Source organism: Aphanomyces astaci (assembly GCF_000520075.1).
Source record: "Aphanomyces astaci strain APO3 unplaced genomic scaffold supercont1.96, whole genome shotgun sequence".
In the NCBI taxonomy this organism is placed as follows: Eukaryota; Oomycota; class Saprolegniomycetes; order Saprolegniales; family Verrucalvaceae; genus Aphanomyces; species Aphanomyces astaci.
In genome coordinates, this window is record NW_009798359.1 from 99149 (window position 1) to 121498 (window position 22350).

The 22350-nt window shown below is 51.1% G+C and overlaps 9 protein-coding genes and 1 non-coding gene across 11 annotated transcripts; 2 read left to right on the forward strand and 8 right to left on the reverse strand.

Annotated features, from left to right (window-relative positions):
• Window positions 1-225: 225 nt before the first annotated feature.
• Window positions 226-899, forward strand: H257_17006 (hypothetical protein; the record flags this gene model as incomplete). Its single annotated transcript, XM_009845644.1, has 1 exon — window positions 226-899. Exon 1 carries the CDS (start codon window positions 267-269, stop codon window positions 897-899), a length of 633 nt encoding a protein of 210 aa, XP_009843946.1. The 5' UTR covers window positions 226-266.
• Window positions 900-1215: 316 nt separating this feature from the next.
• H257_17007 (hypothetical protein) lies at window positions 1216-6453 on the reverse strand. The gene is made up of 2 exons (XM_009845645.1): window positions 4649-6453; window positions 1216-3847 (listed from the first exon to the last, which is right to left on the reverse strand). Exons 1-2 carry the CDS (start codon window positions 6440-6442, stop codon window positions 1256-1258), a joined length of 4386 nt encoding a protein of 1461 aa, XP_009843947.1. The 5' UTR covers window positions 6443-6453; the 3' UTR covers window positions 1216-1255.
• Window positions 6454-6833: 380 nt separating this feature from the next.
• On the reverse strand, window positions 6834-7148 carry H257_17008 (hypothetical protein; the record flags this gene model as incomplete). The annotated part of the gene is made up of 1 exon (XM_009845646.1): window positions 6834-7148. One exon carries the CDS (start codon window positions 7146-7148, stop codon window positions 6834-6836), a length of 315 nt encoding a protein of 104 aa, XP_009843948.1.
• A 985-nt stretch (window positions 7149-8133) lies between these two features.
• On the reverse strand, window positions 8134-11120 carry H257_17009. 2 transcript variants are annotated; one of them, XM_009845647.1, is made up of 4 exons: window positions 11018-11120; window positions 10802-10968; window positions 9234-10753; window positions 8134-9177 (listed from the first exon to the last, which is right to left on the reverse strand). In XM_009845647.1, the coding sequence occupies exons 1-4, from the start codon at window positions 11068-11070 to the stop codon at window positions 8194-8196; spliced, it is 2724 nt and encodes a 907-aa protein (XP_009843949.1). In that variant the 5' UTR covers window positions 11071-11120; the 3' UTR covers window positions 8134-8193. The 2 variants fall into 2 exon arrangements, with proteins under 2 accessions (XP_009843949.1, XP_009843950.1); XM_009845648.1 differs by having other exon boundaries at window positions 10802-11120.
• Window positions 11121-11185: 65 nt separating this feature from the next.
• H257_17010 lies at window positions 11186-11257 on the forward strand. Its single transcript has one exon. It is a non-coding gene; the product is annotated as a tRNA-Ala (tRNA).
• Window positions 11258-11916: 659 nt separating this feature from the next.
• H257_17011 (hypothetical protein) lies at window positions 11917-12808 on the reverse strand (the record flags this gene model as incomplete). The annotated part of the gene is made up of 4 exons (XM_009845649.1): window positions 11917-11938; window positions 12195-12264; window positions 12356-12553; window positions 12788-12808. 4 exons carry the CDS (start codon window positions 12806-12808, stop codon window positions 11922-11924), a joined length of 306 nt encoding a protein of 101 aa, XP_009843951.1. The 3' UTR covers window positions 11917-11921.
• A 129-nt stretch (window positions 12809-12937) lies between these two features.
• H257_17012 (hypothetical protein) lies at window positions 12938-13868 on the reverse strand. Its single transcript, XM_009845650.1, has one exon. The coding sequence runs from the start codon at window positions 13754-13756 to the stop codon at window positions 13124-13126; it is 633 nt and encodes a 210-aa protein (XP_009843952.1). The 5' UTR covers window positions 13757-13868; the 3' UTR covers window positions 12938-13123.
• Window positions 13869-14439: 571 nt separating this feature from the next.
• Window positions 14440-15820, reverse strand: H257_17013 (hypothetical protein). The gene has a single exon (XM_009845651.1). The coding sequence runs from the start codon at window positions 15707-15709 to the stop codon at window positions 14474-14476; it is 1236 nt and encodes a 411-aa protein (XP_009843953.1). The 5' UTR covers window positions 15710-15820; the 3' UTR covers window positions 14440-14473.
• Window positions 15821-16658: 838 nt separating this feature from the next.
• On the reverse strand, window positions 16659-17749 carry H257_17014 (hypothetical protein). The gene has a single exon (XM_009845652.1). The coding sequence runs from the start codon at window positions 17736-17738 to the stop codon at window positions 16707-16709; it is 1032 nt and encodes a 343-aa protein (XP_009843954.1). The 5' UTR covers window positions 17739-17749; the 3' UTR covers window positions 16659-16706.
• A 138-nt stretch (window positions 17750-17887) lies between these two features.
• On the reverse strand, window positions 17888-22173 carry H257_17015 (hypothetical protein). The gene is made up of 8 exons (XM_009845653.1): window positions 21787-22173; window positions 21390-21734; window positions 21093-21331; window positions 20407-20614; window positions 20209-20359; window positions 19674-19862; window positions 18998-19114; window positions 17888-18513 (listed from the first exon to the last, which is right to left on the reverse strand). Exons 1-8 carry the CDS (start codon window positions 22142-22144, stop codon window positions 18324-18326), a joined length of 1797 nt encoding a protein of 598 aa, XP_009843955.1. The 5' UTR covers window positions 22145-22173; the 3' UTR covers window positions 17888-18323.
• Window positions 22174-22350: the final 177 nt, after the last annotated feature.

Consider the following 22350-nt stretch of genomic DNA (forward strand, 5'->3'; position numbering starts at 1 on the left):
AATTTACGTCACTCGATTTGATCTACGGTTACTAGTAACTGTTAATGCAGATTTGATATATTTTTCAGTTGAGTACTTGTACTATTAATACTAGTAGTATATTATTTCAGAATCGAAATATTTGTTTTTGTTCGTTAAGTACGATTTCAAGGTAGTTAAATCGATAAGTTTTAAATGAACTTGAATTTAGTATGTATTCCGATTAAAAACAAAACGATGCAAAACCTGAGGTCGTCCCAGTGTGCGACGTGTTTCGGATTACAATCATGGCCAAATTGGCGGCGGTTGCATGTGTCCTTGCCTTCCTGGCGTGCATGCTAGGCACAACCCAAGCCGTGATCTTTCAAGTGCGCGCATCTGCGACCAAGTGCTTAACCACGGACGTGGACGAAGGGTCGTTGGTGATTACGCAGTACCAGGTCCTGGGCAGTGTGCGCGGCAAGACGGGGGTCCAATTCTGGCTCGAAGACCCGCAGAAGAAGCAGCTGTCGTCGGACGCAGACATCGATACCGCCAAAGACGAGTCCCACGAGTTCACGTTCACGGCCAAGAGCTACGGGACATACGCGGTGTGCTTTGCCAACTCGAACGCGGTGTCGGTCCAAATCGCGTTTGAGTTCAAGCACGGTGTTGAAGCGATCGACTACTCGGACGTGGCCAAGCGCGAGCATCTCATGCCTGTGGAGAAGGAGCTGCGCAAGCTGGAAGACACTGTGGCGGAGATTCACCGCGAGATGCTGTACGTCCGCGACCGCGAAGCGTCCATGCGCGACACGAACGAGTCCACCAACTCCCGCGTGACGTACCTGAATGCGATGACCATTGCCGTGCTCCTCAGCGTTGGCGTGTGGCAAATTATCTATCTCAAGAGCTTCTTCAAGTCCAAGAAACTCATCTAACCGCGCCTCTGAAAAAGATCTAATCTAGTTTTGCCCAATCAGAGGCGTATATCTCACAATGCTCGCCTTTGATTGGATAGTATTTCATCCATTTCACTTGATTGGTCCTTCCAGGGTTGATTTGCTCTAGCCAATCCAATGAATCTACAGCTTTATCCTAGCCAATCACAAACGAAAATGCAGTTTTTTCTGATCTTGTTACTTCTGAATTAACTTTATGCTAACGTTAGTTTATAATTATCCGGATGTTCCGGATGCAAAGGCACATTTCTCCAATCACGGCATACAATCGTACAGTAAAATACATATGACAAAATAGTACGATGTAACTCACGTTAACTTAATCTTTACGCGTCTCACTGCTTAATCGACCGAGACGACGGCGTGCGCAAGCCAGTGGTCCTCGTCGTTGGAAGTCGCATCTGCCGCGCGGGGGTCGGCGGCGTGCCCGGGCCCCCCGACGAAGTCGGCAAGGCGGTGGTCGGAGGAGGCGTGGACGCCGTCCGGGGCAACTTGATGCCGCTGCTTCCACTTGTCGGTTTCCGTAGAAACGACGGCGTCGTGGGAACAGCCGCCTGCGACGAGGTTAACGAAGCAGACATCCCAAACGACGACGGCCGTTGCAGCAAGCGACTCGCCTTGAGCTTGTCCGTCCCCGACCTCCCGTCCTCTGGTACGGGCGTCGGCGGGGTCAGCTCGAGCCGAAGCGCCAGGTGCGCCGCATGCCACTGCCGGACGTACGCGGCGATGGCTTCGCGGTCGGCCTCTGTCAGCACTTCGCCGTCTTCGTCTTCTTTCTGCCAAGAATGCATCAAGTCGTCCGAGTCTTGGTCGTCGTCGCCGCCGTTGAATGGAAAATGCGCGGCCAATATCACGACAGGACTTGCATCGAGCACGGCGCCCCAGAACCCCCGGGTATCGTCGCCCCAGAGGCGCCGTAGCCGCGCCAGCTCGGCGTCCACCATGCGCGGCGGCAGGAAGAGGACGTCGGGGTCCCACAGATCCGTCGACTCGGGGGGAAACTCGGCGTCAAACTCGGTACTTTGCCCTTGATCTTTGTCTACCGGCAAACGGACTGACGCGGTGTCGCACGGTGGGACAAACAGTATCGCATATTCGTCCACAACGTCGTGGTCGTCGTCGTCGTCCAGACCGCCCAACACGGCGACGTCGTCGTCGTCGTCGCTCACGTCGCTAAAGCAAATGGCGCGCGCGACCACCACGTCCTGACGGTCGTGGTCGTGATCGGGTTTGGCGTCAACGTTCAGATTATGGGGCAGAAACGCATCCGACGTGGCATCTACTTGCTCAATGCTGTCGTTCCCAATGTCCTCGCCTTGGTCGTCGTCGTTGATCACGTCATCTTGTGCGTCGTTGATCACGTCATCTTGTCCGTCATGGATTACGTCATCTTGTTCCTCGTCGTTGATCACGTCATCGTATGGTCCGTCGTCGTTGATCACGTCATCTCGTCCGTCGTCGCAATCGATCACGTCATCAACTTGCTCCTCGTCGTGGATCACGTCATCGTGAGTAAATCTCCCATCCGATTGGTCGTTCTCGTCGTTCAGTACATGGTCCATGATGTCCTTCTCTTGTTCGTCGTCGTCGTCGTCGTCCGTGGGCTCGACCACGATCGTCCTTTCCCAGTCGTGGGATTTTTCCCCGTCCAGTGTCCACGGGGCTTCGTTGGGTTTTGTCTCGACGCGGCCGGGCGACGCAACAATCACAGAGGACAGACATATGTCGTGGGATTGTTCCAGGAAATCCTCCTCGGCACTGTCGTCGTCGTGGGCAAATTCCTCGCCAACATCCCCACTTTCCCCAGGCACATTCCCATCCCCAGGTGCCATGGCCAGGATTGGGGCCCCCTCCACCACGCCACGAGGCGCGTCGGGGTCCGCAGCCTCGATCACGTCATCCCCGTTGATTACGTCATCCTCGTTGATCACGTCATCCCCGTTGGTCATGTTCTCGTCCTGAATTACGCCATCCTCGTTGATTACGCCATTCTTGTTGATTACGTCATCCGCCCCGCGTTGTGTGCTCGACAACTCTGTCGGCGCAGACACATTGATAACGTCATCGCCATGTGGAGGTTGACCTTGTTGGGCGTGCTTCCACTGGGCAAACTTGGCCTGGGCGAGTTTCCGCGGGGTGTGGTTGCTCGTAGTACTAGTAGTAGTAGTAGTACTAGCGGCATCGTCGGTGGAGGGGTCTTGTTGCCACTGGGCAAACGTCATCACATGGCCATCCCCACCGCCAGTAGTAGTACTACTAATACTACTACTATTCGACAGCGATGTGGTGGTTGTCCGGTGGCCCACCACGATCGAGTCGGCCGCTTGCTTCCACTGGGCAAATCGGGACTTCGCCTTGCGTTGCGGGGTACTACTACTAGTACTACTAGTAGTACTACTCGTAGTACTTGCCACATCATATTTGTCTGCAACTTTGTCTGCAACACCACAAGAGTCTTTGCAAACCCGACTCGTGTCGGCTTCAGCTGGAGTCAGAGTGTTTTTGAGTCGGCTTTGAACAGCGTCACATACGCCCGCATCGGCCACCAACGCCAGCCACGTGTCCATATGTGACACCGTGTCCACCTGGGCCATGTCTGCCGACTCCCGACGGACGACATAGGCGAGGATGTCGACGGCGGCGGCGCGCACTTTGGTGGCGCGGTGGCTAGCATACACCACAAGTGCATCGCATAGGCGAAGGCTCGGACATGTCCAGCTTGATGGTTGAGCTAGAGTCATATCGCCACACAACACTAAGCTCCACCATATCAAGAGCCGCGCCGCGCCCAATTCAGTCAACGGTTGAAAGCCATCGGAACTGTCGTCGACCAGGACGTGTTCAAGGGCATCCCATCGGTCTGCCACGGCAAACTGACGCACAAATGCAGTTAAAAATGGCTCCAACTTGGCTACGGCAGCTTTGACCTACACAAACAGGGTTATCAAATCCGAAAATGAGCATGGGAAAAAGACTTATATATATATATATGTAATGAAATGTAGTGGCATACATGTATCGACGACGCTAGCAGAAAAGTCTTTTTTTACTTATTTGTCCGCGCCAAACCAGAAAATGAATAATAAAATACACCTCGAAAATGAAATGTACAATATAATATCGATCGATCTAGCGTAGCGTTGTCGCTATGCCACGTCCATTATTTCGATATGATGATAATATATATATATATATATTGTCTTCAATAAATATACGGTATATATATATATTGCCGTCAATAAATATACGGTATATATATATATATATATATTGTCGTCAATAAATAAGTCATATATATATCTATTGTCGTCAATAAATAAGTCGTATATATATTGTCGTCAATAAATAAGTCGGCATGTATACATATTGTCGTCAATAAAAAGTCGGCATATATATATATATAAAAGATATATTAGATCATTGCTTATACAATTGCCCTTGTTCATTAGTTAAACTAAATATACGGTATATATATATATACCGTATTATTTGTCGAGGGAGCTGCCCCATGAAATATAAAAAAACGTAATAACTATACCGATACAATTCAATGCAATCTTTTAAATAAAGTACGCACATATGCAATCTTTAAATCAAATGGTCACATGGAATAATTACAAATACACAAATACCGTAGTTGAAGATCAATAGCCGTTTCAAACCATATATATATACATGAGATAGATGGATTCCGCAAATATATATATATGGATAGAGACGTATCCAACCTGAAACAGACGCAGCAAGCCTGGCAAGAGCGGTCGAGTGAGCTTTACTTCTGCACAAGAAGCCAGGTACGGCAGGGCTAGCTCAAGGAACACTGGCAGCACTTTGCTATGCATCGAAGAAGGCGCGTTTAATTTGGCCGTGAGCATCTTGTTTACAACTGTATGGTCGTCCAGGGTAAGGGGGGGGGACGGCGACAGGACCAGCGGGCACAGCGCGGTCAAGAACTCCACTTGGAGCGACCACATCAAGTGTACATCTGCGACATCGTTTGCGAATTGATGGAGTTTCGACAACGGAGGACTTGGTTGGTCCAGCATCATGTCATCGTGTGGGGAAGGCACAGCCGGGAATGCCTTGTCGTACTGGACGGGGGATGTAGTCTCGATGGAGCTAGTACTACTAGTACTACTAGTACTGGCTAGTACGTTGGTCTTGCCCTCCTCTTTCTCTTCTTCTTTGGCATCATCATAGCGAACAGCTAGTGGTCGCATCGGTCGGTCATCGTTGTCGTGGCCATTTGGAGTGTCGTGGCCATTGGGAATGTCGTGGCCATTTGGAGTGTCGTGGCCATTTGGAGTGTCGTGGCCATTTGGAGGGTTGTGTTGGACTTTGTCAGTGTGGAGATTGTCGGTCGAGTCCGATGACTGTACGACGTCGGACTCGCGGCTAGATTGACGAATGGGGCGGTCGTCCAATGCTGTTCTAGCGTGGTCCATCCGAGTGTTGTTGACCTGGACATGTGACGTGGTTGATGACGCAACCGTGTCACATGGAGGCTCGTTGGTGCCGTGGATGGGTCGGTCGTCCCATGATGTGGACTGGTGGTGGATGACTGGATGACTCGGATCAGGACATGTGATGGCTATCACACTGTCAAGACAGTCAGTCGGCTGTGCGGGGTGACTGCTACTACTCGGGCAGCGATCTGCATACATTTGCCGTTCTTGAGGGTGAACGTCGTCGCATATCGCCACCTTGTCGCAGGTTATGGTGGTGGGCAGGTCCGACTCTCCGTTTACATGTTGCGATCGTGGATTGTCTTCGGATTCCGTGGGAAGCCCAACAGTGTGGGTGGTGTCGTCTTGAACTTTTTCTTCTACAGGATCAATACGGGACGTGGTCTGGACAGGTTGCAGCAGCTCGAGGTTGTGACGACTCGCGAGCTTCCACATGACCCATGCATGTTCGTGGATCTTGATCCAGTCCTCGGATCGAATTTCGCCGTTGATCTCTTGTCCATGGGTCAACACGTCCACTTGGTCGCTGTCACGATGGGGCCACTGCCGCACGACGATGGTGGCGTTCTCGGGCAAGTCGGGGTTCATGGCGAAGCGCATGGACTCGTGAATGCGCTCGGCCATGATCACAGCGTCCACTTGCTCGACAATGTACGGCTCGCCTTGGTACATCACCACGTACGACACGTCGTCGCTGTCGGCGGCGAGGACCGAAACGACGCCAAGATATGCATCCAACTCGAGCACCACTGACTCGTGAGTCGTCTTATGGCGTAGCTCGGTCTCTGGATACACAAACACGACCTTGACAAACGAGGTGGACTCCCATGGCACGAGAAGCGGCATCTCGTCGGGCGTGGACGCCATGACGTACCCTTCCGACTGCTGCCATGCGACCTGCAGCCACGGGGCTTTCAATGGAGGCGACGAAGTGCTCACGACGTCGTAGATGTTGAGTCTGTGGCTTGAGCTCTCCGGTGCGGAGGCACTGGGAGCGGTTCGGACGCGCAGCTGGGCGCCCTTGGGAAGGGCTGGCGACACGCAGTACCACCGCATGTATACCGTACCGTAAGTATTTGTAAAAAGTATGCGGCACTGGTTGTTGCTGCGATGAAATAATACTGCATTTGCTTACAAATGGCAAGTCTGATTAAAATATTATAGAATAATCACACGTATTTTTCATTTCCACATTATAGTATGCTCATGCAAGTTCTAAGCAAAACACATCTCTCTTCCTTGTTTAAAGCATGGCGAGTGCCGCTGTCGGCGCGTCCTGAAGGACTTCTTCCAAGGGTCCGCCCCCCACGGCAATATGCATTTGAGCGCGGACGACTTCATGCTGGAAGGCAAACACCTCAACGAGATCGTGGTCTGCCGCCTCGATCGAGCGCGAGAACTGTACATCCTTCGTCCATGGTCACTGCACCACGGCAAGGTGTCCGTACTAGGCGGCGGCGTCCATGGCCCAAGTATTGCATCCTTCTCGTTGGTGGTAGTGCAACCACTTGACAACGCGCAGTCGTCCAAACTCTGACACCGCGTTCATGGCCGGACCACCGCGTGCTTCCAGGCGATACGTGTCTAGGAATCGCACAATGCCCAAATGTCCACATGCCACCGCGTGTTGCATGCAATGCTTGGGAAACGAGTTCACAGACCCGTCGGCATGCAGGTACTGAAGTACGTTGAACTGGCCGTTAATCACGGCGGCAATGATGCAGTCATCGAGCACGAGCTTGAAGCGGTACATGCGACGCATGGCAGTCACATTACCGACCGACGCGGCGCGCGTGGGGCCTTTCGGTACGCACCGGTGGAAATGGCGGATGCGAGAGCGTCCATGGATTCCATACCACGCAGAGAAGATGGTGTCGAGTTGTTCGAGGTATTCGACCCATCGATCGAGCCCGCGGCGGGTCTTGCACTGGCAAAAGCTTACGTTTAATAATGACAGGATGTCCACATACGCGCCTGGTTGAAATTTCGGCACGACAGGGAGTAGTAGTTCCGTCGAAAGCAGCACCCGTGTATGTGTATATATGCTGGGAACATGCTTTAGCGGAGATGACGAAACAACGTCATCCTTGATGTGCTGTTTAACGCGCTTGGCGGGAGGCAGGCGGTGGGGATGTGGGGAAGGAGATGCATCGTCGGTGTTGTCCGTGTCGCTGTCGTGGTTGTTGGGACGGGTGTAAGGCGGGATGTGATTGTCGTTGTCTTGGTCGTCCTCAAGGAAGATGGCAGAGCCCTCCTCGACGACGATGTCTGGCGCAGAACAGGCAGTGGCAGAAGTTGACCACGTCCGTGTATGGATTGGACTTCAGTCAATTCAATGTAGAGCTTCAATATGTCGGCTCGGATTGGCCAAAAGATGCAAGTTGCAATAATGGCTTGCTTGGTAACCAACCATTAGTGGGCTGCTTGCAATGGAGTGCTTATCGGTATTGGGTAACCAACCATCCATACTCGTAAAAAGCAAGAGTAATCCAAATCACTTCTATATTGTAGTACGTATCGGTGACGTGCTCAAAACTTCAAGTCCATTCCCCAACATGCTTGAGTCTGCTACACATGGATTGGTTGCATTTCATGACCGTTTCACATTCTAGCCAATCATTGGACACGTCAAGGACGCCTGCAACATTTCCAAATGTCCACGTCAGCGAAACCCGCATGCAGCATGACAGTCCGTCCGTCTGTATCGGACACGTGCAGTGGATACATATTAACTTGCCCTTTCACGACAAGCAGTACTATATATATGCCAGGTTTAACGTTATTCGAGACAACTAACTCCCCATACTTTAGTTGCCAGCTTGGAGCGCCGCGAGCATGTGCTGGGCCAACCTCTCAAACGATCGCGTCGCTTCGGTCACGCACGCTTGCTCAATCATCCGGCGAAACATGGTGTGTTTGATAAAGTACACGCCGACCGTCACAACCACTTGACACTGGTCGTCGTTGTCGTCGTTGTCGTTGGCACTTGTTACGGTGGTGCAAGACTGGACGGTAAAGTACGACCCGTAGGGCACGTCCACGCTCACATCTGACGAAAGCAGCCGAAGACACGACGGGGGATCGCTTACGACTTGATACATATCGGTGCCGTCGATGCGAGAGGTTCCATTGGTCAGGGCAGACTCGACAGGCAGCACACAACTGCGCCTGCGTGTGTAACAAGAGGTTTCATCTTGTTCTTGTTGTTGTAGTTGATGTTGATGGGGTTCGACCAGTTGCCACGAAGTGAATGAAATCGCTGTCGCGCGTTCATGGGCCAAGAAAGACTTGGAAAACGACGGGTCCTGTACAAACCTTTGCAAGTACGATTGCACAGAGCAGGGAAACGTGTGCCGCACGATTTCATGAAAGGAATCCGCAGAGGTTTCAGGCGGGTGAAAGACAAGGATGGACTCGTCACAACGACGATAACGATGGCGGGTGGACACTGCTTTACGCTGGGGGGTTGGGCTGGACGGAGGACATGATGGGGTGATGGAGGAGGTGGGCAATGGAAGGGTACGGATAGTAGTGGTGACAGTGGAGCCCAGGTTGGACTGATCGTGATTAAATGTGAGCGCTTGGATCCACTGGTCAAGTGACTGGCGGGTGTCGGCCTGCCATGTTGAAGCTGTCGACCGTTCGTTGTTGTTGTTCGTGATTTGGAATCCATAGCGGAGTTGACGATACACTGGGCTTGGTTGATGGAAGGCTGCTGACTGGCATCGGATTGCAGTGGCGGACGACAGATGAGCCACTACCACCTCGGGCTCGAGCATCAGTAGATCGTCCTATACCACATCACATGTACAATACATCTAGTCAACAACGATACAAGTGTCCGTACAGTGGAAGCAAGTAACCTTCCTTCTTGAATGTACACCCATCGCCTGGACCGGGCCATCGTGGCAGACACTACTTGAAACAAGTACCCTTGCATCATCACTTTCTTGTTCATTGCCAACGTCGTGGCTTCTACGGCCTGGCTACTGGACCCGCCTTTGCTTTTCTCGTCACCCTCATCGGTCACGAGCTCGGGTTTCAAAGCAGTGCTGCTGCCAACAACAACAACATGTGCCCCCCCCCCGTCCCCCTCAACTAAATTTGGTTGTTTCTCCGCCGAATGGAGCTTCGATAACGCACAGCCAGTTGCATTCCAAAGATGAAGCCCTTGACAAAGCATGGAGCGAAAATGAGTCACGACGTCATGTCGTGCAGACTCAAACGCGTCGTGCGCTGCGCCGAGCACTCGATCCTGGCCTTCCGCTTCCATGTTGAGCATCACGTCGTTGGCCAATGGAGTCATGGCATACGCCAGCGCAAGGCTGTGGTGCTGCGTGAATCGCATATTCAGCTTGTGTCGACGGCGAGCATATTCGTCGCCGTGGTAGAGGTGGGCAAACTGGTTCCACGACGTGATCACATGCACGTTTAAAGCGTCGGTGATGGCCACGTGAGAGGAGAGTACATCCTCCTCCATGTGCTGCCAAAATGGACGAAGTAAGAAACTCTGGCGAGGAGTGGATGATGCACAGTCGTCATCGCTCTCGTTCTGGTTGGTCCACCAATGAAGGGTATCGTCCATCGCTTGTTGGAAATGCCTGAATGCTTCCATAAACCCTTGACTGGCTTGGATGACGGCGGCGGCGGCACTCACGATCGTCTGCACACGGCCGTGGGCTGTGGCGGAAATGCTGTCCATGTCCTGCAGGACGCGACGGAACGCTGGGGAGTCTTCTTCGATGTCGTGGACGTCCTCTTGGTTGTTGAAAGGTGGCGGGAATGACGAGAATGATGGGCCAGCACCTTTCGTGGTTGGGTCGATTTGATTAGATGGGGAAGAAGTAGCAGTAGTAGTGGAGGACGACGAGGTGGTGGTACGAGTCGAAGGGGGCGTGGTGGGGACCTGTGGGACGCAAGTGTTTGCGATAGCCACGACCTGCCTAGCTACTGCTGTCGACACATTACATGCAAGGGACAGCTCCGCCACGGACGCGGACCTGAGTTGAGTGACACAGTCCACCAGCGAGAGAGTCGTCGGCAGGCTTTGAATTCGTCGTGATGGAACGTTGTCGAGAGGAGGTGGTTGGGACGGAGACGGTGGTGGTGGCAACAGCTTGAAGCGTGGAAAGCTGTTGGAGCGCTGCGTGGCTTTACCTAGAGATGACTGAATCGTCTTGACGAAGAGTCGGAATGGGTCCGATTTCTGTTCTTGAGGGGAAGAAGTGGAGGATTCGTCGGGGATGGGGGGGCGATGACGCCGACCGGTGTCTGGCAGGCGGACGGCGCCGTACCGAAGAAGAGGACAGGTATCCTCGTCGACTTGGTTGTTGGGAACGTCAATCACCGTCGAGGCCAGATCCACCACTACACGTTGCATCAACCTCCAACTTACCACCATCTTGAGTAAGGTACCTTGACCAGAAGTCATGTCGTACAGTCCAGATATCCCTGGAAGGTCGGCTGCCGTGTACGTTTCAATGTACGCTCGAATCGATTCAGTCAGTACCCAGCACATGGATGTGTTGGCCGTGACGCCGCCCACATGGATGCCGTGGGCGGCATCGCCATCCAAGTGCACGCTACGCAACGAGTGACGGACTGGTTTCTTTGTAGAGTATCGTATCGTACACGACTGTCACACTTTGCAGTGGCGATGACGTAGTATCACTATGTTTGGTCATTGAGCTCGCTGGCCAGCCACTTCTTGCGCGTCTGTTGGATCTTCCAATTGACTTTGTGAATTTCAGTATTCTCAAATATTGCATTGGTATGAAATATATGGATATTAAGTATAACGGGGGTGTAGCGCAGTGGTAGCGCGTCCGCTTTGCATGCGGAAGGCCCCGGGTTCAATCCCCGGCTCCTCCATTGATTTTGCCATTTTGAACACTAAAATTTCTGTTATTACTGGCTGTGAATACAATATGCAACTCGTATACGCTAAGTACCAACAGCTACATATGCAGTGCTAAGTTAAATTGGCATATGAGTGTACCAAGCCAGCAAATAAATACCTGACGACTAGGTCGAGATTTTCAATATGGTAACGATATAACGATCACAACAATATGGCAACGCGATCCCGACATCGTTCCAGTCGACCTTGGGTGTCCACAACCACCGATCAAAGTCTAGCCAGCAGTACGCTGTGTTGAGCTTCAACACGCTAGCGACCGACGTCGCGGTGTGGATGCCTTGAATGGCACTCTCAATGGACGTCAATTGCTCGGAGATCATGCGCCGAGGATACGTTGCCTTGAGCGCCACGACAGTGTCAGACCCGCTGTAGTCTTTTTGGATGGCCATGTCCAAGATGGAGAAGGCCGTGGGGTGGTGGAGTCGACGTAGTTGGTTTCGAGACGGAATGCATCATTGAATGCCCGTCGAGTTGAACCATCGTGGCCAAAACAGGTCGTTGGCCATGTATGGTTCCAATAACGTGAGGTACTACATCGACAACCCTATAGTTGCCGCGACGTACACAAAGCCATGGTGGCTGCGGATGGGGTGTCGTCCATGGGAAGTGGAGGAATCATCGTCTACAATGGACTGACGCGGTTGTTTATGACGAATAACTCCACAGGTTTTCGGTGTCATTGAAACAGATTCAATAGGTCGATCTCCTGAAATGTCTAACGAACCATGGTCATGTGGACACTACTGTGAGTTACTGAAGCTATGAAGTCAGGTTGCGACACCCGCACGGGGTTTGAAAAGATGCGAAATGGTGAGAGGTTGGCAAGTTGAATAGACTGTGAACTATAGCCACGTGATATCACTTGGCCATATTTGGATCGTGACGTACCGCTTATCCGTCCAATAGTTGCTATGGAGTCGATGGAAGTTAGCGCGGGGAGAGCTTCGACAACGATGACCTACGAAGCAGGACGACGGAGTTTGAAGGACTATGATGCATCGTTCAGAATCCGTAAGCTATGGGGTAAATGATGCAGTGTATACACCCACATTGCGCTCGTGTCGCACATTCACCGGGACTTCGTCCGAGCTCATACTGATGTCGTTTTCTGTGACAAGTTTCAGGAGGGGGGAAAACAGCACAGGGCCGACCGCCGCGTGGAGGATCGCGTCCGGGCTGTGCATAAGCACCCACAGCCACAAGTCCATGCCAGCTTTGCGGACGTTAGCCTTGATGGCGCGGGGCCGCTGGGGACTGTCGCCAAAGAATAACGTACATACGACTTGCAATTTGATTACCTTTCATGATACTCCAGGTCCAGTACTGCGTCGATCGACCATAGTTCGCCCGTTGTGGATCACTATGTCCATAATAGCAACTGTGATATGGTACGACTTTTGGCATCATTCTTTGATGCTTGTCGATATCATGCATGCGCGGCTGTCTGTCCCCCACCTTGTTCCACCTGCCATCCTTCGGACCTTTTCGGCGCGCTCCTTCATCACGGCGCTTCGATGGAGATCAACTTGGACTTTCGAAAATGCGCGCCATGACGTGTGGAATATCCGGATAATACGGATACGTATTAGTTGCTAGAGGTTCACTACTTTATGAGCAATCCCAAAGGTTTTGCGGTTTGGCGTCAACCACAACCTTTCTCCATCATGTGGCGTCAAGTTGCGCATGTGGCGGCGCGTCGGTCGTCTGCAGGCGTACGTTTCAAGATAACGTCCCGAATGCCTTCAAGCAACAACTTCGTAATGAATGGGCCATGCAGCCGTCGTGGGAACATGCGAGCATTCTCGAGCAACAGCAGCCTAGAAAACAATCCAACGACGTTCCAGCGTGCGGTGGACGATAAGGACCGATACTTTGCGTGGGACGAAGCCGAGGTGTTTGCCCCCGACATGTTTGTCGTGAAGAAGATGGCGTTGTTTGCTATGATCCATCAAGCATTCCCGAACAAAGCCGACTTCGACCTGCCAGAGTTTCTCGATGGCGCCAAGCATGCCCTCGAGTTGGTGCTGCGCACAGTGTACTCCCCTGCGTTCCTCGAAGCGGCGGTGGACCCCGCGGTTGAAAACGACGAGATCAACCTCTTGAAGGAGATCATGACCCCCGAATGTCTCGACATGCTCACCCAAGGGTTCAAGATTCACCACGACAACGGATGCACGAAATTCGACCTCACACAGCTCGACGTCCGAGCGTGCCACCTCGCCAACGTCAAGCTGGCTGACGACAACTCGTCCATGCTGTTGTATGTCCAGTTCGACACTGCGGAACACGTGACTGTGTCTGGGACCAAGGACGGCGCCGCCATCGCCGAGTCCTCTGTCCGCGAAGCCGAGGCCACGTGGGTGTTTGAGTCCCCCACGCCGTCCAACTTGCGATGGACCGTCGTGCAAATGTGATTGCCACCACTTTATGCCAATGTGTACCTTGTGCATGTATTCATTCACCTGTACTAGTAGTTTTTAACGTTAATCGGGTCAGCGAAATGAAACGGGCGAAACGTTAATAGTGTGTGGACTTTTGAAAAAATGTAATATCTGGTGCCCAAGGACTGGCAAATTTCTCCATAGTAAGACAGTAACTGGACGTAGGACTGGCTTACCCCTGCTCTGGAACAGTATTACGTAAACTGTATCGCACATGGTGGCATATCTACCGTTATCGCGTCGATAAAGAGATTAATAATCGAAAAAGTATGTCGAAATCCATAAAAGAAAATAGAATGTTCATTATCTATTTTAATTACACTATGGAGTAATTAGTAAGCTGGTCACTTGGACAATAAATACCAAGGATGTACGAAACATCCGGTTAATTAACCGGTATATTGTTTCGTAAATGGGTAAATATGTATAAATACTTGGAATTTGCGATATTTTGGTAGTAACGTTACAAGGTATACCCATACAGTACTAGTACTCCGGAGTACTACACTTTAGGATTAATACGTCGAATACTTTTCCAAATGATATTTCCATGCATATCATACACTGTACTACTACGTACGTAGTAGTAGTACTATTAGTCTTAATACTACTACTATTAATAGTAGTACGTGTTCATAGTATTAATACCAGTATTTATAGTAATTCGAAGTACCACTACGTATTTTTTACTAGATGGAAGTATGGGTGTGTGGATAGATTTTTAAGTTAGGTGTCTAGGACTACGATTTGTGATGGGGTGGGTGGGTGCAGAGGTACTTCGTCGTCGTCTGTCGTTGCTGCCGTCGTTGCTGTGCTATTGGTAGGCAAAGGTGGATTAGTAGTTGCTGGTTCCACCAGTTTCTCCAATGTAAACACCAGCAGGCGGATCTCGGACGCCAGGGACGGGTACGCGTTGCTGTGGTCGTTGCCAAACTCGACCACAAACTTGAGCAACTTGTCTCGATTCCGCAGCAGCAGCGATACAATGTCGTCATGTTTCGACGGGTTGGCAACAAAGATCTTGAACACGTGGAAGGCATCGAGGCGCAACGCATCGCTTTGTTCGCGCAGAAGTTGCATCACAACTTTCAGGTGGTGCTTGTCCGAGATGTACCGCATCATGGCGGGGCCATTCCTTGGATCTAACAGCACTTTGGACAGAATCTGAAGCGCATGGCGCTGGGTCGCGTAGTTGGCCGACGCCAAGAGACGCTGGTACTGGGTAAAGACGCGGTCGCTTTCGGCGTCGAGCTCGGGGGTGTGGTGCGTGAGCAGGCAGCTGATGTTGGTGAGCGCGTCGGACGAGATGTCGAAGTGCGCGTGGGTGCACGCGACGGTCACGAGCACGTCGAACTCGGCCGGCATCTTGGACAGAAACAACGAGATCGCGTCGTCAAACGTGTCCAGGCAGTCGCGCAGCATGGCGCCGCAGACGAGCACAACTTCGGTCGCGGGACATGCATACCCTAGACACAGCCGACCCAGGAACGACACTTGGCACACGATCGGACGGATCGCCGCCGGGTGTTGATGCACCATGGCCTTGATGATCGCACCGACTGATTTCTGCGCTTCAAACGAGATTTGGACGAGCAGGTCGGGATGCACGAGCCGCTCCATGACGTGGTACCGAAGCAGCATGTCCACCACTTGGACGCACTCGTCGGTTTGGATGGGCACGTCCGGCGTGCCGCATACCACGAGTCGGATCTTCATGAGGAGGCGTTCGACGCGACCGGTGGCATCTACGTCAAGCACGTCGACTTCGCTCACAGCACCATTCAACATGGAAGAAGGGTCGTCACGAGGAGACAGCGGCGGGGTGGCCGTGTCTGCGAGCAGCGCGTCGTTGTCGTCCAAGTCATCCCTTTCGTCGGGCAAAGCTGGCGCGACCTCGTGCAGCAGATGATGGAGCGACTTGGTCAAGCGAGACACGTCCTTCTTCCAGAAGAACAGACTCATGGTATGGACTGGCAGGAAGGCTGGAACTGGCCGAGGTACGTGCGCAGGTTGATGGTTGCTTGGGACGACTTCAAGACGGCCGCAGTAATCGTTACGCGGTTTCTGGCGTGGTTGAAGCACTTGGGCTCGCCCCCTACCCCCGAGTCCAATGGCCCGTTTTCATTGGTCGGGTCTCACTGGCCTCAACTGCGATGGTGAAAAAATACGAAAAAATTCCCAAATTTGGTTCAACACACAGTTCCGAATTCGGCAGTGCATGCAACCCCCATCGAACATTCGAGATCGCGACAATCACATATGGCCACAACCGAACGACCTTGGCTGCGATATGAGGAGGTGGTGTAGGATAACTTGGTCCGATGTTATGTTATTGGAAGTGTCGAAATAAATTTACTGTACTTCTGTAGTACTATTTCGAGTCCTACTACGTAGTAACGTTAGTGAAAATTCATCGAGAATACTAATAGTTATAAGCGTTGATTCGGTACAAAATTCTAGACCTGTCGTATGTATAGCATTGAATCAATCGAATCACGAATCGACGCTATTGGCTAATCCCAATCTGGAGTGGATTTGATTGGCGCTTACAGAAGGACAAGTATAATCAACCAATCAGAACACCACCGTGATTCAATATTGGTTAGACAAACCACACGAATATTTTGGTAGAATTCACAATACTATTACTACTACTCCGGAGTATGTAGTAATGCGTAGTACTAGGTACCTCAAAGTACAGTAGTTACTTCAAGTACTATTAATAACTACTTCGAAGTGTTACATGCAATTCGTTGATTTCCCTGAAACGTCGAATTTCGTAAAAAACCAACTGGCATGAATCAGCCCATCGGGTTGGTCAATACAAAATTAATTCTACGCATTCTACGCTTTGATTGGCTTAATATTGACCAGTCGTAGAGTTTCCAATTTGACGGATGTACAATCGCACTGCAACCACAACGAGGACACTTACTAAATATTAAACCACGATGAAGAACTACGCGACGCCTAGGTACATTTTGCCGACTTCGTAGGTCGAGATCATGATGGCACAGGACGGGACGATCTTGGCGATTCGTGGGGTGAGACCAGTCATGAGTGCTGCCACGCCTTGGGTGGCCACGAGTCGTCTCAGCACTTGGGACGTCGACAGCTGCATGCTTACATCCACTTGCTGCAACGTCTTGACCACGTCGAAGGGCGTGGTGACCGTGGCCGCCAGCATCCCCGCAGCAGCGCCGGCGCAGAACGCTTGATGCACAGGTCGCTGGTCGAACTCGGGTCGTTCCATCAATCGCGCCTTCAACTGCTCGTAACAGGTCCAGTAGATGGCCGAAAACGGCACGTCGCGAGCCAAAGTCGCCTGCAACCCGCGCGTGAGAGAGCGCACGCCATTGTCTTGCACCGCCTTGCGAAGAATGGACACCATGTTCTTCTCCACGCCGTTTTGCATGCGAGTGCGCACCAGCTCAAGCGGGGAGACGACGGTCGCCGCGACAATGCGCGCAGAACTGCCCGCGAGAAGGGGCATCAACGGCGCCAATTCGGGAAACAGACGGGCGCCTTCGTGTACAAGGTGGTCGTAGGATGTGTAGTAGAGCACTGTGGAAGGAATCGCCAGCATGAGGGTCGGTGGAAGTCCGGCAAAGAGACCGCGGAGCCCTTCGGTGCGGAACACATAGCGCAGCGCATCGGTGGTGCCGTGGAGATGGCGGCGAGAAGCCGAAGGAATCGAACATTGCATGCTGAGGGAGCGTACACACGCCACACATAGAGTATGAGGCCGGGATGACATCATGTTGCGAGTAGCATTTCCACAGGATCGGCGGCAAGCTATGGAAAGCGTCGGAGATGGCGACGGTCGGTGCTGCTTGGGGTTCGATTGGGACTGCAAGCGGACCTTGGCTACGTCGAGAGGTGTCACGAACAAGGATGTGATCATGGCGCCGGTGGATGCAGCCAGACTCTTCTTCAACGACAGACCAAGCGTCGATTCCGACGGTTGCGAGGAAGGTTCTGCTGTTGCCATGGTTGACGAAGATTGGAAATGTGAAACTGGGCCATTCGAAGGAGACAAGTACTTTCGGTGTTCCGTCCTGTCATCCCTCTTGCCAAATCAACCAATCAAATCAAAGAACGATTTTCATTGGCTGAAGGAACCACCCAAAGGTTCAAAAGATCGCGAAAGCAGGGCGGGGGCAGGCGCGATGGCCACCGATACGTTGGATGCGAGCATGCAACGGCACGCGAATGCGGGAGATCCGACGCGTAAATGAAAAAGTGCGCCAGCGTACGTGCCACGTACGTCTGTCACCTACTGTGAACCCACTTGGGGCCAGTAGTATTGGCTACCGGGAAGGTAGTATAGGGTGAATGGAGTACAAGGACCGAGAGCTACGTGGGAACTCACACGCCGCCTGCTTTAAGCGATCAAGACGAATGGCAACCGAAGCCATATAAGGAGAAGTGACCTCCCCCATCCTGCACCATCCACTGCAACTCACTTTAACCTACCTATATGTATGTACCTCCACAGCCAACACTAGTGCAGTCAACAACACTGTCATCATATTCTGACCATCCTACGTCTTCACGAGCAGCTACAGTATCATCGTCACAGGTGAGACTTGGCAAATGCAGTCGAGTGCAAATGCGCTTGGATGGCGGTCGCGAGGGCCGCCGCCGTGCGCTTGCGCTGGTGGATGCATGTATCGCTGTCGTCGTCCGTCACTTCCGTGCCTCGCATGTGTGTCCCCAGCTCCAACTGCATCGCATTCACATTCGACACACCAAATCCATACGTCCTACCACATCCCCACATAAGCAAGCCACATCAACCACTCACTCGCTATGAGAGGAAGGGAAATATATTCTCGTCAAGGGAGATGGATTGATTAAATAATTCATTCCGATTGGCTGAGCGAATGATTTACCAAGTAAGAGCAAATAATTTTTCCTCGTGCGTGTCAGAAATATGTATAAATATCATATATATTTAATAAAATAGATATAAATACTATTTTCCCTGCCCACCTCTGCTCGCTATTGTTGTGTATATTCTAAACTGGAGCAAATTGCCGAAAATCGTCAGTTCACCCCATCAAACTCAATATTACTGTATAATTAATGTGATTGGAATCACCACAGGAATGGGTTTTACATACAAAACTTAGTACAAAACAACATCAACCGATGGATTTGGTGAATCTGCTCAAATATCCAATTATTTTGCTGAAAACGTATATATGTATATATATGGTCGATATATATATATATATATCGACATACTGCACAATATGGCCACCAAGAAACTCGGAGCGTTCGGGCACGGTCATGGAGGGCGGCGGGTACATGCCCTGGAATCCATGGTGCCGCAACGCCGCGTCCAGCGCTAGTCCAAATTGCCTAAAAAAGGTAGTATTGTTGAGTGTATTCTAAACTGCAGCGCCATCGAGAAGGAACAATCGACACAACCAAATGTACCGAAGAATTATAAGCAGAAGAACCAAGCCAATCAGATTGCAGGAAACCATCACATGAAAAACATCGAATTAGTGTGAAACCTAAATTAGTGTGATTGGCATCACCACAGGGCAAGTATTTACATATTATGCATTCGATTGATTCAAAGTTGGCGTGGGTAGTCCAAACGAATAGCGGCAGCCCAAACGCCGCAGCCAATCGACTAGCCAATGAAATTTCTTCACAATCCTAAATTCCAACCAATGGTAGTCCAAGGCTTTCGCCCAGTAGTTGTCCCAGTTGAACTAATTATATTCAATGTTCGTATGGTGTACATTGTATGGTATACAATTGGGCTTGGAGTCGATTTCTCAAATATAAAGTCCAAATTTGGGTGAAAAGGACAAAGAGAAACCGATCGATAGAGTTGGCGAATCCGAGTCAGTTAAATGTCGGGTAAAAGAAGGGGACAATAATATATAATTTGGTTTCATAACGTTACCGTTGAAGCAGGGGCAACGAGTGCAACGTCCGTCCATTCCGAGTGCCCGTGTACAATATATCTTTCGACTCGACGGCGGAAATCCCGAGCGTCGGACACGTCTTGGCGCGTTGGCCGTGGATGTCGAGCAAAAGCGGATCAAACATGGGGAACCGCAGCCACATGTCCTGCAGCACATGCACCAGCGTGCTAACCATACAGTTGTCGAATAAACCCCCAAAACCCCATAACCCCCGACACTTGATCATAGTTATTGTCAAGTCGATTCGAAATTCGAGTGGGGGGTGAACCAAATAGTCGACAGACAATCGAAAATCGACCAATCAAAACCCAGATCACGAATCAAGTGGCCAATCAAACTATCCACTCTTCGACCCAGTCAACATTGAATTAGTGTGTGACTGAAATTAGTGTGACACTGGACCTTTTGACATACACTAGTCAGGACATAGAATCGATAGATATCGATCGATAGTTGGCAAAGCAGCACAAACGTCGGCCAAATGTGAGGTACAAGAAGGACAATATGTAGTACCTGTGATAATGCGCATACATTCGAGCCGCAAGCGCTTTCTTGGGCACGTACGCGTCGTCGTGGATGGCGCGGTTGACGTCGACAAACTTGCGGTGAAACTTGGCCAGCACCATGTACGGCTGCATGTTTCCGTCCAACGTGGCTGCCGTTTCTAAGCCACGTTGTGAGCAACTCACAGAAAGGGAAAAAATGAACAACCTGCAGCCACGTGCACGGTTCGGGCATCCGACAGGTTGGAGAAGCGCTTCTTCGAAGTCGAAGATGGTTTCCGCAGATGCAAATGCTCCTTTTGCCACGTCCCAAACAGTCGACACGCGGCACTCCCGCCGTGCGGAATGGACAGCACGATGGGGATATTACCCCCATGACATTCGACCAAGTACGGCACCGACCCAGCGTCGTCCACCTAATCATATATATATATATATACATCATGTTATCAAGATACTATCTCCAACAAATAGGAATAATATTTTCTAATACTTTTCCTATCTCGAACACATAGTCATGTTTTGCCCATATTTGCTTCAGTCTAATGATATAAGTACTCACAGTACGGCACCGACCTAGCATCGTCCACCTATATATATATATATATATACATCTCATGTAATCAAGCGAATAACGTCACACACTATATCGAACAAATCGTACTATTCGCTACTATTTGCTTGAATTTTATAATAATATAAGTAATAAACGAGAATCTCCCATGTTCTATCAAGCTAACGTTTCAAACATGCATTGTTTTCAAGTAACCAAGGCGTATTTAACGATAACGTTAGCCCACATTCCAAGTTAATATATACAAAATCCACGAAAATATATATTATCAAAATATTTCCACGACAAAGAGAGGTTGGTGTCGTGTATAATATAATTACCTCAAGTTCTGGTGCGAGCACAATATGGGGATACTTGGATAGCTTTGAACTGCACAGTACCAAGAGCGAAGATGGTGATCCGAGACTGCTTGTGTCCATGTCCGTGGAGGGCCATCGCCGCCGAGTAGTGTAGTGAAACATGCCCAAGCGAATATGCAGTTCCATCGCAGCCAACTGCAGCCACGACGGCGATGTAGGATGGGACATCGCATGTCCTGGCACCGTCGCCGCAGTCGTGTCTAATGCAACGTGATTAGGAGAACATCACAGTTGCATGAGGGTATGTATATTGTATACCTGTACACGCGGTGAGCAGCGGAGTCATCGGGTGGTATGTGAGTCGAGCCTTTCGTAGCCGAACTGACGTGAACGTGCCGATGTGTCGAAGATGGGGTAGCAACGGCACGGCCAACGAGGGCACGAATACCGTACACTGGTCGCACGACGTGTAGGAATCTGCAGTGTCGGGATCGTCCTCGGGGGGTTCCTTGTGTAAGAGGGATGTAAGCTCCTCGATGTGTGATGACGGTGATAACATCGAGCGGACGAATCGTCGATGGACGGCGAGGTAGTGGCGACCGCCACAGGCTTCAAGGATCGCGGAACGATGCGCCTGGAGCCATAATGGAAGCTTCATTGTATCTACGTGGTCAAATGGTAAACACGTACGCGCACGACGATGGCGGAAGTGTACCTATGGCACACACTACGCCCAGGCAGCTTTGCGCGGGACGAAGGACGTCCAGAACTTGCAGGGTCCACGAGCGGTCTTGCATGACGTGGACAGCCAAGTGGCGTATTGCCATGTGCAATAAGTGCTCTTCGTGGGCAATCAGGTCGGAAAGTGCATGCAAGAGTTTGGGTGCTGCGACGTGTAACCTGCCGCAACGACACTGCCGGCATCCGAGCACCTCAAGAGTCGGTGAGAGCGCGCCACGTTGGTGCAAGTCGACGGCAAGCTGCAGCACGCAGTGGACATCCAAGAGCTCGTCCCTCACGTACATGCTTGCTTGGGCCCAGAGGCTGCAGGCATGGAGAAGAGTTGAGATCATGTCCCGTGCAAGTTACAGTATGAAAAGTAGGATCAACAGAACTGAAAGGAAGGTTTGCACGGTTTGTGAGACTAAATTCTAAATCCACCTATTCATTTTCAAGGGTTATCGAGCATGACATATATTGATTTTGAAGGGTGAACATTTTCAAATTTGCCATTTCCTTTTTTGCGCGCGAGAACTCGAGGGAAGGCACCGACGATGGC

What these genes read in the sequence shown, in the direction of transcription:
- H257_17012 (XM_009845650.1), bottom strand. Translation starts at nt 13,756, where the DNA reads ATGCACAAGGTACACATTGGCATAAAGTGGTGGCAATCACATTTGCAC.
- H257_17007 (XM_009845645.1), bottom strand. Translation starts at nt 6,442, where the DNA reads ATGCGGTGGTACTGCGTGTCGCCAGCCCTTCCCAAGGGCGCCCAGCTG. An exon ending in GCTTGCTGCGTCTGTTTCAG is followed by an intron (nt 3,848 to 4,648) that starts GTTGGATACGTC and finishes CTGTTTGTGTAG; the next exon opens with GTCAAAGCTGCCGTAGCCAA.
- H257_17015 (XM_009845653.1), bottom strand. Translation starts at nt 22,144, where the DNA reads ATGATCTCAACTCTTCTCCATGCCTGCAGCCTCTGGGCCCAAGCAAGC. An exon ending in ATGTATGCGCATTATCACAG is followed by an intron (nt 19,863 to 20,208) that starts GTACTACATATT and finishes CTGTATGGTTAG; the next exon opens with CACGCTGGTGCATGTGCTGC. An exon ending in TCGTTGCCCCTGCTTCAACG is followed by an intron (nt 19,115 to 19,673) that starts GTAACGTTATGA and finishes TACCTTTTTTAG; the next exon opens with GCAATTTGGACTAGCGCTGG.
- H257_17009 (XM_009845647.1), bottom strand. Translation starts at nt 11,070, where the DNA reads ATGACCAAACATAGTGATACTACGTCATCGCCACTGCAAAGTGTGACA. An exon ending in CTGCAAAGTGTGACAGTCGT is followed by an intron (nt 10,969 to 11,017) that starts GTACGATACGAT and finishes CTCGTTGCGTAG; the next exon opens with CGTGCACTTGGATGGCGATG. An exon ending in CGACATGACTTCTGGTCAAG is followed by an intron (nt 10,754 to 10,801) that starts GTACCTTACTCA and finishes TGCAACGTGTAG; the next exon opens with TGGTGGATCTGGCCTCGACG.
- H257_17013 (XM_009845651.1), bottom strand. Translation starts at nt 15,709, where the DNA reads ATGAGTCTGTTCTTCTGGAAGAAGGACGTGTCTCGCTTGACCAAGTCG.
- H257_17014 (XM_009845652.1), bottom strand. Translation starts at nt 17,738, where the DNA reads ATGGCAACAGCAGAACCTTCCTCGCAACCGTCGGAATCGACGCTTGGT.